General features: G+C 36.4%; 1 protein-coding gene across 1 annotated transcript in view; it reads right to left on the bottom strand.

The window, feature by feature from the left end:
• Positions 1-6: 6 nt before the first annotated feature.
• Positions 7-14,339, bottom strand: part of LOC106105039 (bumetanide-sensitive sodium-(potassium)-chloride cotransporter) — a 19,927-nt gene continuing 5,594 nt past the window's right edge. The window contains exons 5-22 of the mRNA XM_013285257.1: positions 14,200-14,339; positions 13,630-13,822; positions 12,594-12,733; positions 11,908-12,090; positions 11,146-11,253; positions 10,178-10,301; positions 9,612-9,733; positions 8,851-8,986; positions 7,699-7,798; positions 7,045-7,156; positions 6,649-6,783; positions 5,952-6,058; positions 5,248-5,381; positions 4,088-4,150; positions 3,717-3,798; positions 2,689-2,813; positions 1,952-2,066; positions 7-544 (exon numbers count right to left, since the gene is read on the bottom strand). Of these exons, the coding sequence (XP_013140711.1) occupies positions 391-544; positions 1,952-2,066; positions 2,689-2,813; positions 3,717-3,798; positions 4,088-4,150; positions 5,248-5,381; positions 5,952-6,058; positions 6,649-6,783; positions 7,045-7,156; positions 7,699-7,798; positions 8,851-8,986; positions 9,612-9,733; positions 10,178-10,301; positions 11,146-11,253; positions 11,908-12,090; positions 12,594-12,733; positions 13,630-13,822; positions 14,200-14,339 (2,273 nt within the window). The 3' untranslated portion in view covers positions 7-390. The remainder of the gene's footprint in view (positions 545-1,951; positions 2,067-2,688; positions 2,814-3,716; positions 3,799-4,087; positions 4,151-5,247; positions 5,382-5,951; positions 6,059-6,648; positions 6,784-7,044; positions 7,157-7,698; positions 7,799-8,850; positions 8,987-9,611; positions 9,734-10,177; positions 10,302-11,145; positions 11,254-11,907; positions 12,091-12,593; positions 12,734-13,629; positions 13,823-14,199) is intronic.

Consider the following 14,339-nt stretch of genomic DNA (forward strand, 5'->3'; position numbering starts at 1 on the left):
ATGGGATACTTAAGGTAGGCTCCGAACACCTCGGTGGGGACTTGTAGTGAGCTGGTGATGATTGTAAGGCTATTGAAGATGCGCACATTTTGTTTGATTGTTGATTGATTATAAGCCTTACTTACACAACTAAAAATCGTGTGTGCGCTAAGCCCAAAGCGCGACTAAACAGTTGTGCTGTTTATGTGTTGTTGAATGAATAGAGTAAGGCCCTGTCCCTCCGCTGGCTGATAGAGGCTCTGATAGCTTAAAGAGACGTCACTTTCAGATAAGGTAACGAAATCTATCTAATGATTTACAAGAATTTTAAGTGCAAGTGTTCAACACATGAAATTCTATAAATAAAAAAATAACAGACATGTTTATAAAAATTTAAATAAATAAGTAACACTAACTATTATCGGCATTATCGTCGGTAGTCATGTAAGGTGCGACCAGCTTGTCGAAGTAGGCGAGAGTGACGTCACGCGGCTTCTTGTTCACGTCCGACACCATCTTGAGCGCGGAGTAGTCGATACGGAACTTTGACAATAATGACGCCATACTGTCAACAAAATATATTAGATTATCTATACTAATACGAGCTGTTGCCCGCGACTTCGTCCGCGTGGTATTAGAAAACATACAAACTATATAAATTACAAAAAGCTACGTATCCCTCGGGAACCGGATATTTCTCGGGGATGAATCTTATCTTATGTGTACTCCAGACTTTGTTTTATATCTGTGCCAAATTTCATGGAGATACGTTCAGCTGTTTAGGCTACAAACGGTAACAAACATCCATCCATCTAAACTTTCGCATTTATAATATTAGTAAGAAGTAAGATTATAAGGGGACGTCCATAAATTAAGTGAGGTGTTTAAGGGGGAGGGGGTCGAGTCAAATCTCATCTAATCTTACGTTGGAGAGAGGGGGGTCGCGGCAAATATCACGCAATTTTTTTTCTGAGTGAAACACAAAAATATATACTATTTTGGTCCATTTAATCCAGATTGTACATGCTTAAGATTTAATCTTATTAACAATCCAACGCGTTTACGTAAGAAACTCACATTTTGGACATTCTTACCTGAGATGGGGGGTTGGGGAGGGGGTTGAATAAAATCTCACGACATCCCACCAGGGGGGTGGGAGGGGTAGGAAAATTTAAAAAAAAACGTATTTTATGGACGCTCTCTAAAGAGGAAAGACTTGTATTTTGGATTTTTGGATGTATTGGAATAACTCAAAAACTGGACCGATTTCAAATCTTACACCGTTAAAAAACTATGATGTCAAAGAGTAACATAGGCTATTTTTATTTTTTTTTTTATTTTATACGCGGGTCAAGTCCCAAGTAACAGCTAGTATAAATACAAACGTAAACGAATACTTCTGTGATATGTAAGACTAGCTTTTGCCCGCGACTCCGTCCGCGTAGAATCAAAGAAAAAGTGAATAGCCTATGTATTCTTCAAGACTATCCTCTACATCTATGCCAGATTTCCACGAAATAAACAGACTATAACATCCATACATACATCTATCTAAACTTTTACATTTATAATCTGTGTTATGTAAGACAGCAAAAGGGAATCAAAAATGTGCTGTACATTTTTTAATAATCCTTTTTCTAATAAAAAAAACCCTACACTTACGTTAAGTCATAGGCTAAAAATTTTCACGCTATTTAATTTAGAGACAAAATAATTGAAAAAAAAAATTGTCATGCGAAAGACAAAAGCTACAAGTCAATATCAAAGAAGCGAGAAAGCCTTCGTTGTCATTTGTGCATTTAAATTTTGACATTTGCGAATTTGAGGTTAACGTAATGTTAACAAAATAAAGATTTTATAGTATTATGCGAATGTAGCCGTATGGGTACAGCTAGTTGCTATATAGTTTGACATATTTTGTCAATTCTAGCGATATCACATCGAAAGTTTAAGGGAGGGGGGGGCTACTTACTTCCTCTCCTCGATCTCCATTTCTGTGGTCTTGTTGGCGAGGGTGAAGACCCGCAGCGGGCAGGAGGACCAGGCGCGCCGCGTAGATAGGATGTACGGCAGCAGCAGCGTCAGACCTGCACCGAAATATATCTAATATTCATACTATTTAGAAACATTAAATACAAAATCTAAAAATAAATGGCCTATGTGTTCTTCATACAGCAGTTTAGGCTACAAACTCTAACAAACATCCAGTTATTTAGTAAGATTTTATTGCATACATGGCGTGTACACTCTACAATGACACATACTCTTTGGTGTACAAAGATTATGTAATGTGTCAAAGAGGGATACTGGCCACTAAGAAACTTTGCCGTTCAATAAAAAACAGCGTCATTACAATATTTGATTTTTAATTATAGCATAAATATTTTGAGATCAAATAAAGACAATTACTAGAAAATGAAGTTATTGACTAGACTATAGTCAATATTAGACTAGTACAGGTTGAAGCACGTATTTTTAAATTATATCACAAATATTTGCAAATAGCATAACGTTTTCCTTACTAATCTTCCTAATATTATAAATGCGAAAGTTTAGATAAGTGTTGTTCAAATCGGTCAAGTATTTTTTGAGTTATTTCACTACATACAACAATACAAATATTTCCTACAATACAATGATTTTGTAATTTTACGCGGATGAAGTCGCGCGGGAACAGCTAGTATTATACATTAGTATATATATACAGACCGCCATCGTCGTAGAGCCACCAGACATCAACAGTGCCGGCCTGCCGCCGCGTGAACTGCTCCACGGACGTGAAGGAGGAAGCACGTCGTGTTCGCAACGCTTTCTTCCAACTCCGCCTACTTTTGCTGTAAATATAAACACTTTTTGTACTGAAAACCAGTAGCACGTGACAGCTAATGCAAGTTAAGGGATTCGTCCCCACTAAGGGAGATTTTTTTCCAGAGGGGAATGCCTTACGCATACTCCGTGCCTGTTACCTTGGCCATTGTGTGGGACTTCACGGAATCGCTTTCGCTTGCCACCATAACGACCTCTAAGGAAGCCTATGAGTTAGTGTCTAGGCCATAGTCAACCATCCTGCACTGCGGGTTGACTTCATATCTTTGAATTACTTCGCCGATATGTACATCACGATGTTTTCCTTCACCGTAAGAAAATCGGGTAAATTATGTATGAAATTCGAGAATTCGAAAATCACATTTTTACCACAGATTCGAACCCAGGACCTTTGGATTACAATTCAAGTGGTTACACCACTGAGTCACTGACGCTCTCTCAAGGGAAGGATTAAGGAGACTAAAATATTGCATGAACTGGCATGGAAAACATTACTGGCAAGCTGTAATATATCACTGGAATATGTAAACAGATTGCAGCAGTATAAAATATGACAGTAACTGACATGCAAACTACAATTCCATTTTACTAGCATGTATGATTCAAAATTTAAACTATTTGTTAAACGTTTGGAAAGCCTTTTTTTTGATAATAGCCCTAGAACAGAATATTTTATTTTTATATGTATGTATTTTATGTAATTCTACACAAAAAAAACCAGCGCACCCGCGGACAAACCAATTATATGGTTTTTGCGGGGCCATATTTGTGCATATTTTTTTATTTGTGTCATGTAATTATTTTCAAGAAAAAAAAAATACTGGAAATATCAATATTTTAATATAATACATACAAACATAAAGGTATTCTTTAGTTATGTTCATTTTTAAACTAGTTTTTATTTGACTTACTTTTCATTCCGTTCTTGGGGTGTTTCTCTATTCGCGGAGGGGTCGCGGGACACCCCTAGCGATACATCCGACATACTACTGCCTGAAAATCATACAAATTAAGTGTTTTAATACATGTTAAAATAGATCTTATTGCATAAACAATAAGGTTAAAAATACATAGAAACGTATAAGTAATATTTTTTTAGCAATTTTACAATTTCATAATGTTCCAGCACGAAGCTAAATGTCACCAACACAATAATTAATTTGTATGGTTTTGTATGGATTTGTATGAAGTTGTATGAATTTGTATGAAGTTGTATGAATTTGTATGAAGTTGTATGAATTTGTATGAAGTTGTATGACTGTGTGGAGTTGTATGGGCTCACCTTGCGAGTGCGTATTGAGGCTCTCCGTAGACTTGGAGTCCTTGTAGCTGTCCCCCATCGAGCCTGCGACACCGACGGGGTGGGCAGAAAGCGAACAAGCAAAAGTTAGCCAAAATGACCTAAGCTTAATGATGTTTATTACAAATGTATATATTTTAATTGTAGATTGTATCGAAATTTTACAGATTTACACGTATTTTTATAAAGAGTAAGCGTGTATGGAATATTTGGATTTACATTTATGTATAAATATCGAGTAATACATAACTTTTACTATACTAAAGTTTTAAATATAGTATGAAAATACTCTAAAATGAATGTATATATTTACATTATGTAAATATTTATTTAAAAGTGTAAATTTTTTATGTAAATGTATTTACGAGTGTATATTTATAAATACTTCAATTGTTTGTGAAACAATGTATAATTTATTGATTTATAAACAAAGTGTTAACACAGACATATTGATATAAAAAATTAGCACTAAAATAAAAAGCCAACATTGTCCCATATAACCAACACCATTAAATCCACAACTTGAAAACATAGCCTATCTCTTTCTTTCTTACGTGATTTCATCTATATCGATCTCTTTCTCTCTTATACAGGGTGATTAGTGATTAACGATACTGATGAAAATTATGTATTCCATTTTCTTTAGATTATGTAATATAATAAGGTACTTTACATTTCCAAATTTCCTTACAAATAAATGAAGTTATAAAGTATTGGAGTAAACAGATAACAAAAAATAAAAACATAACTATTCTATGTTAGCGCGTATTAACATGTCTAAATATTTAACTTTAAGATTACAATAATTATTTAATACTAGCTTTTGCCCGCGACTCCGTCCGCGTGAAATTAAAAAAAAAGTGAGTAGCCTATGTGTTTTTCCAGACTGTCCTCTACATCTATACCAAATTTCAACGAAATCCGTTCAGCCGTTTAGGCTACAAACTCTAACAAACATCCATCCATCCATCCAAACTTTCGCATTTTTAATATTAGATTTGTTTTTAATTTCCTATACGATTGCCAAATATACCCATTCTCCAGTAACATTATACACCAATCCCCCTGTATATCCTATCTCTATCGTATACCTATCTCTTTCCCTCGTACGTATGTACTATCTCCGTCCCTGTCTAACTCACGTGAGAACGGCTGCGTGTCGTTAAGACTGAGGTCGTTGAGACACACTCGCAGGTCTGCTTCGAGCGCGTCTCCGCTATACAGCCCGCCGTCTACACGAAGTATCGCCAACGCCATATGCACATCCAGAGCTTTGCTATAAATAAAATACTATTTATTAACCTAAAATAAAACAAAAAAAGGAATTTTCAAAATATAAATTACTAGCTATTGCTTGCGACTTCGTACGCGTGAAATAAAAAAAAAATAGCCTGTTACTGATTGATAACGTAGCATTTTAATGGTGAAAGAATTTTTTAAATCTAGAAAGAAGAATGAAATTTCAAAAGAAGAAATTTTGAAAGTAGTTTGAAATTGAAATTGAAATCTCTAAAGAAAAAAAAATTGAAAGTAGTTTTTGAGTTTTTTCAATACATACAAAAATATTTCCTCTTTATATTAGTATACATGAAAAACTTTTACACATATTGAAAGGATGAATTAGTAAAAAAAATATTACTAATTAAATTCAAAAGATTGGATGGATGTTTGTTAGAGTTTGTAGCCTAAACTGCTGAACGGATCTCGATTATTTTCATAGATGTCAAACATAGTCCATTCTTCTTTGTTCTTTAATTTATGAACCCTTAACTCTATTTCCTGTTATCTAGGTCATCTTACGACCCTAGAGCATCTAACTAACTAAATAGATGAATATGGTACTAACTGCATAACTTCAACGTAGTCCACGATCTCAGCGCGTTCGCAACTCTGCCAGTCCTCTTTGAAGCCCATCATTAGAATATTAGGCTTCAGTTTGCCCACTCCACTTGCCTGCGACATACATGTAAAACTAATTTTAACATAATAAATAAATACATTTCTAAATATATCAAAACTCCCATTAATTCACAAGCTCAAGGTCATAAGATCACCTAGAAAGTCTCTGGATGTAAAAAATACAAGAAATACTCTCTTTTATATTATTTCACAAATAACCCGACTATAAAAGTGATCTTACTAATATAACAGAAAAATTTGGATGGATGGATGGATGTTTGTTACTATGTATCTCCAAAACAGTTAACATATCTTAATGAAATTTGTCACAAATCAACACACAAGGCACGAAAAAGGCATGAAAAACACATAGGCTTATTATTTTTTTTTATTTCCGCGCAGACAATTTAATTGGTTAAAACTGTTCATAGTATATTTAGTTAAATACTAGCTTTAGCACGCGACTCCGTCCGCGTGGTATTAAAAAAAACAAAAGTGAGTAGTCTCTGTTTTCTTCCAGACCATACTCTACATCTATACCAAATTTCATCGAAATCCATTTATAATAAACATTAATCCATCCATCCATACATCCATTTAAACTCTCGCATTTATAATATTAGTATGATAGTTTATGTATTGACCTGTATGAGAGCGCTGGCGCCATCTTTGAAGCTGACGTCATCAACGACGCTATAGAATGCCTTCACCTTGCGCTTCAAGAACCAGTGGTAGGCTCTATTGGTGAGCGCTTCCCGTGTACGGTGACTTATCTGACCCTAAAATAGCATAAAAACTAAAAATTAATGTCCGCAAGGAATTTATCGTTTTTTTTTCACTTTTTAATGCATGCATAGAAAGTTCCATATTTTTTCTATGGGTTTTAATCGAGTGAAATCCTCAAACGCCTGCCAAAATAAAATAGAAACATTTTCCATATTAAAATAAAATTTATAAACTGCTATTTGTTTTCCACAGTTGGTATTTATTAGAAATAGTAAAAATAATTTGTCTACTAGACTATTAGATTATAACCTTACCTGACTGATATGACCGCATAACATGAGAGACAAGCCTTTTGTAAGTAGGTACGCGAAGTCGCACAACACGGGCCGTTCGCCGGGGAAGCCCGTCAGTACTAATATCTGAGGCCTGAAATTATTAAAGAAAGAATTAAAAAAAATAAATAGCTTATAACATTCCCGCGTACATCAGCTACCTTCCAGTCTAAGTGCCGTCGAAATCGGTCCAGCCGTTTTGAAGATTACTCCGACCAGACAGAAAGATTTTTTTTATTACTGTACTACAGACACTCCAATCTATAGTAATGTAATAAAGCGTAAACAAACACTACTTAGTTATGTAGGATGTCCACAATTTTTAATAAAAAGGCCTACACTTTACTATCTTAGGCTATATATTTTCACGCTATTACTAAAGGAATAAATAATTTGGAAAAAAGTCATGTGAGAAATGGACAAAAACTACAAGCTGACAACATCAAGGAAACAAGATCACCATGGTAAACGGTAATTATTATCCAATGTCAAATGCCTTAGTTGTCATTTGCGTTTGAATTTTGACATTTGCAATTAAAAATTCCACAAATATAAACAAAATAAAGTTTTCATATATGCGTATGAATCCGCACAGAAACAGTTTTGGCATAGTAACACAAAATGTTTTACAGTTACCTATAGTTCTTGACATGTTCAGTGACCCTATTAAGTTGGTGGACTCCGGACAACGCGGTCTTGTACGTCTGCGCCTGCGTCGTGGAGCCCCAGTTCACGTCTGGATATAAATAAAAAAAACCTTAACAAATAACTTAGGAATAAACTGAGTATAAGCAAATATTAGTAATATTTGCTTATTCTCAGTTTATTACTAAGTTTAAATTTATACCGTGTTTATTTGTAAGGATGTTATTATTTAAACGAATATTAAACACTTCGATGCATAAGTACCGCTTACAATCTGACAGATGTTAACATTTTAATAGAATTTTTAGTTAATCACACAATAGTTAAGAGCGTCGGTGGCTCAGTGGTTTGAATACTGACTTGTAATCTACAGGTCTTGGGTTCGAATCCCGCCGTACCGATGTGATTTTCGATTTTTCGAATTTTCACATGTACATAATTTACCCGACGTTCTTGCGGTGAAGGAAAACATCGTGCAACCTGCATATATCGGCGAAGCCCCTCGGTGGGGACGTATAGTTAGCTGGTGATGATGATGATGACACAACAGTTTTATTTTTGAGATAATTGTAAACTGGTGACGTGTTTTTAGGTATATAGGATCTGTATATTTGGTAAAAAAAACTCTTTTTTATAAAGAGAGGGAATTTTTTTTCTGATGTTGGTATTGATGAGTTTTACCTAAAATTCAAGGGGGTATTTACAATATTCGTTAAAGGTTGAATGATTTTTTATTCGGCAGTTAACTGCTAAGATAGATTCAATTTAACCAAGAGAAATTCAATAAGATAGAGAGTGGGTGTACACTTTTGACTAAACTATCGCACGACAGTTGTGCGATTGTCGATTGTTTCTCAACCAATTCATTTGTTTAGTTGCACAACTAAAAATCGAGTCGTGTGAGAACCTCTATATAAGTTCATAGGAATCAAAGCGAGACTTAGGGCCTGTCCCACAACTCTTGTAAATTGTCAGATAACAATCCAACGTATAAAATATGTCAGCAATATTGGATTTTGGTACTTTATCTGTCAGTGACGTCACTTTTAAGGTATATAAGCCTCTATCAGTGGTGGGACAGGCTCTAAATATCCTATAGTTTAGTCAAAGGTGTGTGGTCTGAATGCGGGAGTCATATGTTACCTGGCTTCCTGTGCGACACGAGCAGATAGAGGGTGAGCAGGAAGGCGAATGTGAGCAGCGCGGTGGCCCACGACACCACGAACATTATCACCACGCACAGCGCCGCGCCGCACAGAGACAGCCATTTGTTGTACAACTGGAAACACACACAAACAAATATAAACATGCATATTGTTATGTAAGATATTTAGCAGTGGTAGTGCCCGCTTTAACATCTTAGCACTGCAGGGCCGGCACTCCCCCCGTAATACCACGACCACACAGAAGACGCGTGAAATGGAACCAATTCCGTGTACAGTCTGATGAGTGTGGTGCAGGAGTCCTAATTCAAGTTTCTTTCTCTTTACCATACTTTTCTTATAAGGAGAGGATGGGAAGGGGAAATGGATTTGACAGTGGAGGAGAAGCATAGGAAGGGGAAATGTCCTCTTTATGTGCGTCTCCTCCTCTGTCGGATACTGGTAGGCAACGAATCTGCAATTGCAGATGTCTATGGGCAGCGGTCGCTTCGCCATTTTGGCGGATTCAGGTGGCCGCTTGTTCGTTTGCCACTTTATGTTATAAAAAAAAGACTAGCTTTCGCCCATAACTCCGTCCACGTGGAATTAAAAAAAAATAAAAGTAGATAACCTGTGTGTTCATCCAGATCATCCTCTACATATATGCCAAATCTCATCGAGATTCGTTTAGCAGTTTAGACTGCAAACGCTAACAAACATCCATCCATCCATCCAAACTTTAGCATTTTTTAGATAACTTACTCTAAAGGTAGGTCTCCAGCCCACTGGCTTGGCGAGGCTCGCGTGGAATGTGGAGAAGTTGATGAGGGCGTACGCCGCCAGGAAGAAGTTGGAGATCAGCGGAGCTATCTGGTTCAAACCACCTGAAAAAGTTACATTTTACACAAATATTAGTGATTATCATGAAAACAAAATTCAATTTTTAAGTAATAAATTATCTTTATAAATACATTCTTTACATTTTAAGGTTGCCAACTAGAGATTTGGATTCGCCGAAATAGCGAAACGATCTCTGCCCATAGACATTTAAAGATGCATCTGACTACCTTTGTTTGATGGATGAGACACAAAAAGAAGATTTGCTCATAATAATATAAAATAAAAATATGACAAAAAATCACTTACTAATATTATATATGCAAAAAATTGTATGTATGGATGGATGTTTCTAAGGTCTTTTAAACGACTGACCGGACTTTTAAAAAAATTTGTCATAGTGGTAGAGCAGTCTCAAAGAACACAGCGTACTAAAAAGCTTTTTTTTAGTTCCGCGTGAAGAGTCGCGGGCGATAGCTAGTATTATTTACCCATCAATATGAAGGCAACAGCGATAATAAATGTAAGCACATATCCACGGACGGGCTCGTTGTTAGCGCCGTAGCCTTTCGCGAAAAACTCCAAGTATGGGTAAAGTTTGTCTTGACACAGCGCCTGCAAACACACATGTATTAAAACAAAGCCATAAACAAAAAAACATTTTTATATAGTACTAGCTGTTCCCATGCGGCTTCATCCCCATTACATTGTAAAAACTTTATTTTATTGTTTACATTTGTGAAATGTTCGAATTCATATGACAACCTTGGTTCCTTGATGTTGGTAGCTTGCAGCTTATGGTCTCTTTCCCACATTAGGGTTTTTATCCAAAATATTTACCCCCTAAGTTTAATGGCGTGAAAATATATAGCCTAAAGCGTGACGTAAGTGTAGGGCTTTTTATTAAAAAAATATTTATTCAAAAATATGCTGTAATTGCTGACATCTTAGGCAACAAAGAAGTGTGTGTTTACGCTTTATTATAATAATATAGATTAGATGACAATAAGTGAAGAATGCTTTTCGGACGAATTATTGTGTCCGTTAGAAGATAAAACATGGTTTTCAGTCATACACGTCCCCAAGGGATAAATACGATAGTTTGGATGAATGTATGGATATTAGATAGAGCCTAAACTGCTGAACGGATTTCAATGAAATTTGGTATAGATGTAGAGAATAGTCTGGAAGAACTCATAGGCTACTCAATATTGTTTTATGAATTCGGACGGCATCGCGGCCGTAAGCTAGTATAATACAACACACAGAGAGAATTTTTCCTACTTATGCCTTCAATCCCTCAAACCTACTTTCTTTTTCAGAAGGGAAAGGGACTAAAATTAGACACGTTTGCACTTTTTATGGTTATAGTATTACCTACCATTTTTAAAGTAAAATTTTAGGTTATAACGATATTTTTCGCTATATCGTGGATTATTCCACTAAAACTATTAATGACCTGAAACACTTTGGGAGCGGAGACGAGCGAGGCGAGAGCGGAGGAGAGCGTGGCCGCGAAGCACCCGCCGTAGATCAGCGGACCCCATGCTGATACCAGTCTTATCACCTACAAACACAAAATCAATATTTATTACTGAAATGGAAAAAAAAAACAGTAAGGACTGGAAAAAACTTGACTAGTGTTTCAATCGGCTCAAAAGATCAGTTCACGTCTTAAATCGTTGATCTGTGGCTCAACAACCAAATTATCAGCTCACGGCTCTACGCAATGTACTACTCTATGGGCGCCAAATCATAGAGTCGTAACTCTATGCAGGTACCAATTGAGTTGATCTACATGTTATAGACTTTTTTTTTAAATTCCGCGCTAAAATAGCTTGCAAATGGATCTTTTTCTAATACGTTTTTTACTATTCCAACTAGGGGTTGTGCTAGAAATTGTTTGCAATCTACGAAAATTAGTTTTTTTTTTTTTAGTTTTTATCAACATTTACAGACTCTTGGACGGTATTCTTTCTTGTACAGTTTTTATTTGCGTATTTTTTTTGTTGCGTAATCCTTATGCCACATTAATGAATTCCTTTTTCTTTTTCTATAATTCTTATTCATATGTTTTGCATTTTTTTTGGAATAAACTTTTTAGTTATATTAAATACAACATTATACAATATTTTTATTTTAATATCGGGATTCGAACCCTCGACCACGTCATACAAGGAAATCCGGACCTTCAAACCATTAGGCTATTGGCGCTACTCACATCGTTACTATTATGCAGTCCGTAGGGACAGGTCCTGTTGTGGGCGCAGTCGGTGAGTGCGGTGACGTCACCGGAGGCGTCGCGCAGCACCGACCAGCCCGCGATCAGCGCTATCACCAGGTACGACAGCGTCGTCAGCAGGATGGCCAGCAGAGTGCCTTTGGGGATCGACTTCTGAGGGTCCTGGACATACACTTAATTTGGTACCAATAACAAAACAAAGAACGATCGCAATTTCGCCAAAATGGCGAAACCCAATGTCATAATTTCACTAAACTGGCGAACATACATGATTGCTTCTCTATCGAACCAAATTAATGTAATAAGGCAATCACTTAATTTCGCCAAAATGGCGAAACCATTAAATTAATCTAATTTTACCAAAATTGTGGACCCATTATGTAACCTAGCCATTTTGGCGAAATATCTGTCGAAATGACGTGCACATATGAGTAAATGTAGAAGCACGAAAGTTGTGTCGGGTGCCCCAAATTGAGGTCCACGGTCTGAATGACGGACATAGTTATAATAAAAAGTTGCAGATGCATTGCCTATTTAAAGAAAGTAAAAAAATGTAGACGAATTTAGTACCTCCTTCTTTTGAGAAGTTAAAAAAGGGGGTCTAGTCGCCTTTTACAAAACAAGATGTAACTATTAATATAGCCTAGGTCGAAACAGTTACATACCTTAAGGTCTCCTGAGATATTAGCGCCGGCCAGTATCCCAGTGGCTGCGGGGAAGAAGATGGAGAACACGGAGAAGAAGTTGTGCTCCACACCCTCGAAGTAGCGATAGTCCGACGCCAAGTTGGTTTGCAGCACCGACACTAACAAACACAGTGTCATTTATATCGTCACTCCATAAAACGTCAAAATACTAAATTCAAAAACTTTACTTGACTAGACAAATCTTACTAATATTATAAATACGAAAGTTTAGTTGGATGGATGGATTGAAGTTTGTTAGAGTTTGTAGCCTAAACGGTTGAACAGATCTGGATGAAATTTGGCATAGACTTAGAGGATAATCTGGAAGAACCCATAGGGTACTCCCTTTTCTTTTATTTTAATTCCACGCGGACGGAGTCGCGGGCGAAAGCTAGTATCATATAAAAATGCATATAGACTATTTAATCATACCAACATAAATGCTATATTTTAGATGGATGGATGTTTGTTAGAGTTTGTAGTTTGTACTGCTGAACGGATTTTGATAAAATTCGGTGTAAATGTAGAGGATAGTCTGAAAGAACACATAGGCTACTTTTGTTTTTTTTTTTATTCCACGCAGACGGAGTCGCAGGCGAATGCTAGTTTTACATACTGTCAAAGTTATCAGGTTAAAAGTCTCCAAATTAAATAATGAGTGTTGGATGTATGTTTGTTACTGTGTATCTCCGAAACGCCTTAACGTATCTCGTTGAAATTTGTCACAAATGTAGAACATAGTCTGGAGAAAGACATAGGCTAGTTACTAAGTTTAATACAGACGCAGTCGCGGCTAAAACATAGTTTAAAAATAAATACTGCCCTAGTCCGCCTACTAGTATAATGGCCGAATACTGAAACGAAATTTTAATAATAAGGCCACGCTTGAAGTATAAATTCCTTTCTAATTTTAAAGTCTATGCGATTGTAAGCGGTACTTACGAAGCGAAGTATTTAAAATTTGTTTCAGTATTTGGTCGTAAATGTACATTTAAATATGTTACAAGCAACTCACTATTATATCCAACAAATCCTTGTGCGACTTCATATTCACTTTTAGGTCCGATCACAGATCCTATACAGAAGTCTGCGATAGCCGCTAGCAATATCACTAGCAGGACTATTTGGGCCTTTGCCTCCCATTCCATCCCCACCATTACTATGCCCGTTAGTAACACTATCGTGATGCAGCCGTAAATAGCTTGATCCTAAACAAATATTAATCAATATAAATTCGGATGTTTGATGTCGATGAAATTTCGTATACACGTGGAAGATAGTCTGGAAAAACACATAAGCTACTGACTTTTGTTTTTTGAATTCTACGCGGACGGTGTCGCGGGCGAAAGCTAGTACTAATTAAATAAAATAAATAACATTGTTAAAAAATCGGTACCGCAAAGTAGCAGCACAACACTAGATAATTAGCATACACGTCCCATCCCTATGACATCTGTCAATGTCATACGTACATATTAAGGACACGCGCGCCATTCTGGCGGGAATCGGTAAACAGATTTAATAAATTATTAAAAAGAGTTTTAATACATACTTCTGATGTTAATAATATGAAAAACAAACTCACCCAACTCTTGCTGACAATATACGCGGACTCCGGTATTAATGTGATGAGGGACTCTCCAAAGCCCACTACATACATGGCGCATGCCACAGCATTCGCCATCGCGAAGATCAGACCTATAGAGCCTCCGAACTCCGGCCCCA

The sequence above is a fragment of the Papilio polytes genome, unplaced genomic scaffold, assembly GCF_000836215.1.
Source record: "Papilio polytes unplaced genomic scaffold, Ppol_1.0 DF823288.1, whole genome shotgun sequence".
NCBI lineage: Eukaryota > Metazoa > Arthropoda > Insecta > Lepidoptera > Papilionidae > Papilio > Papilio polytes.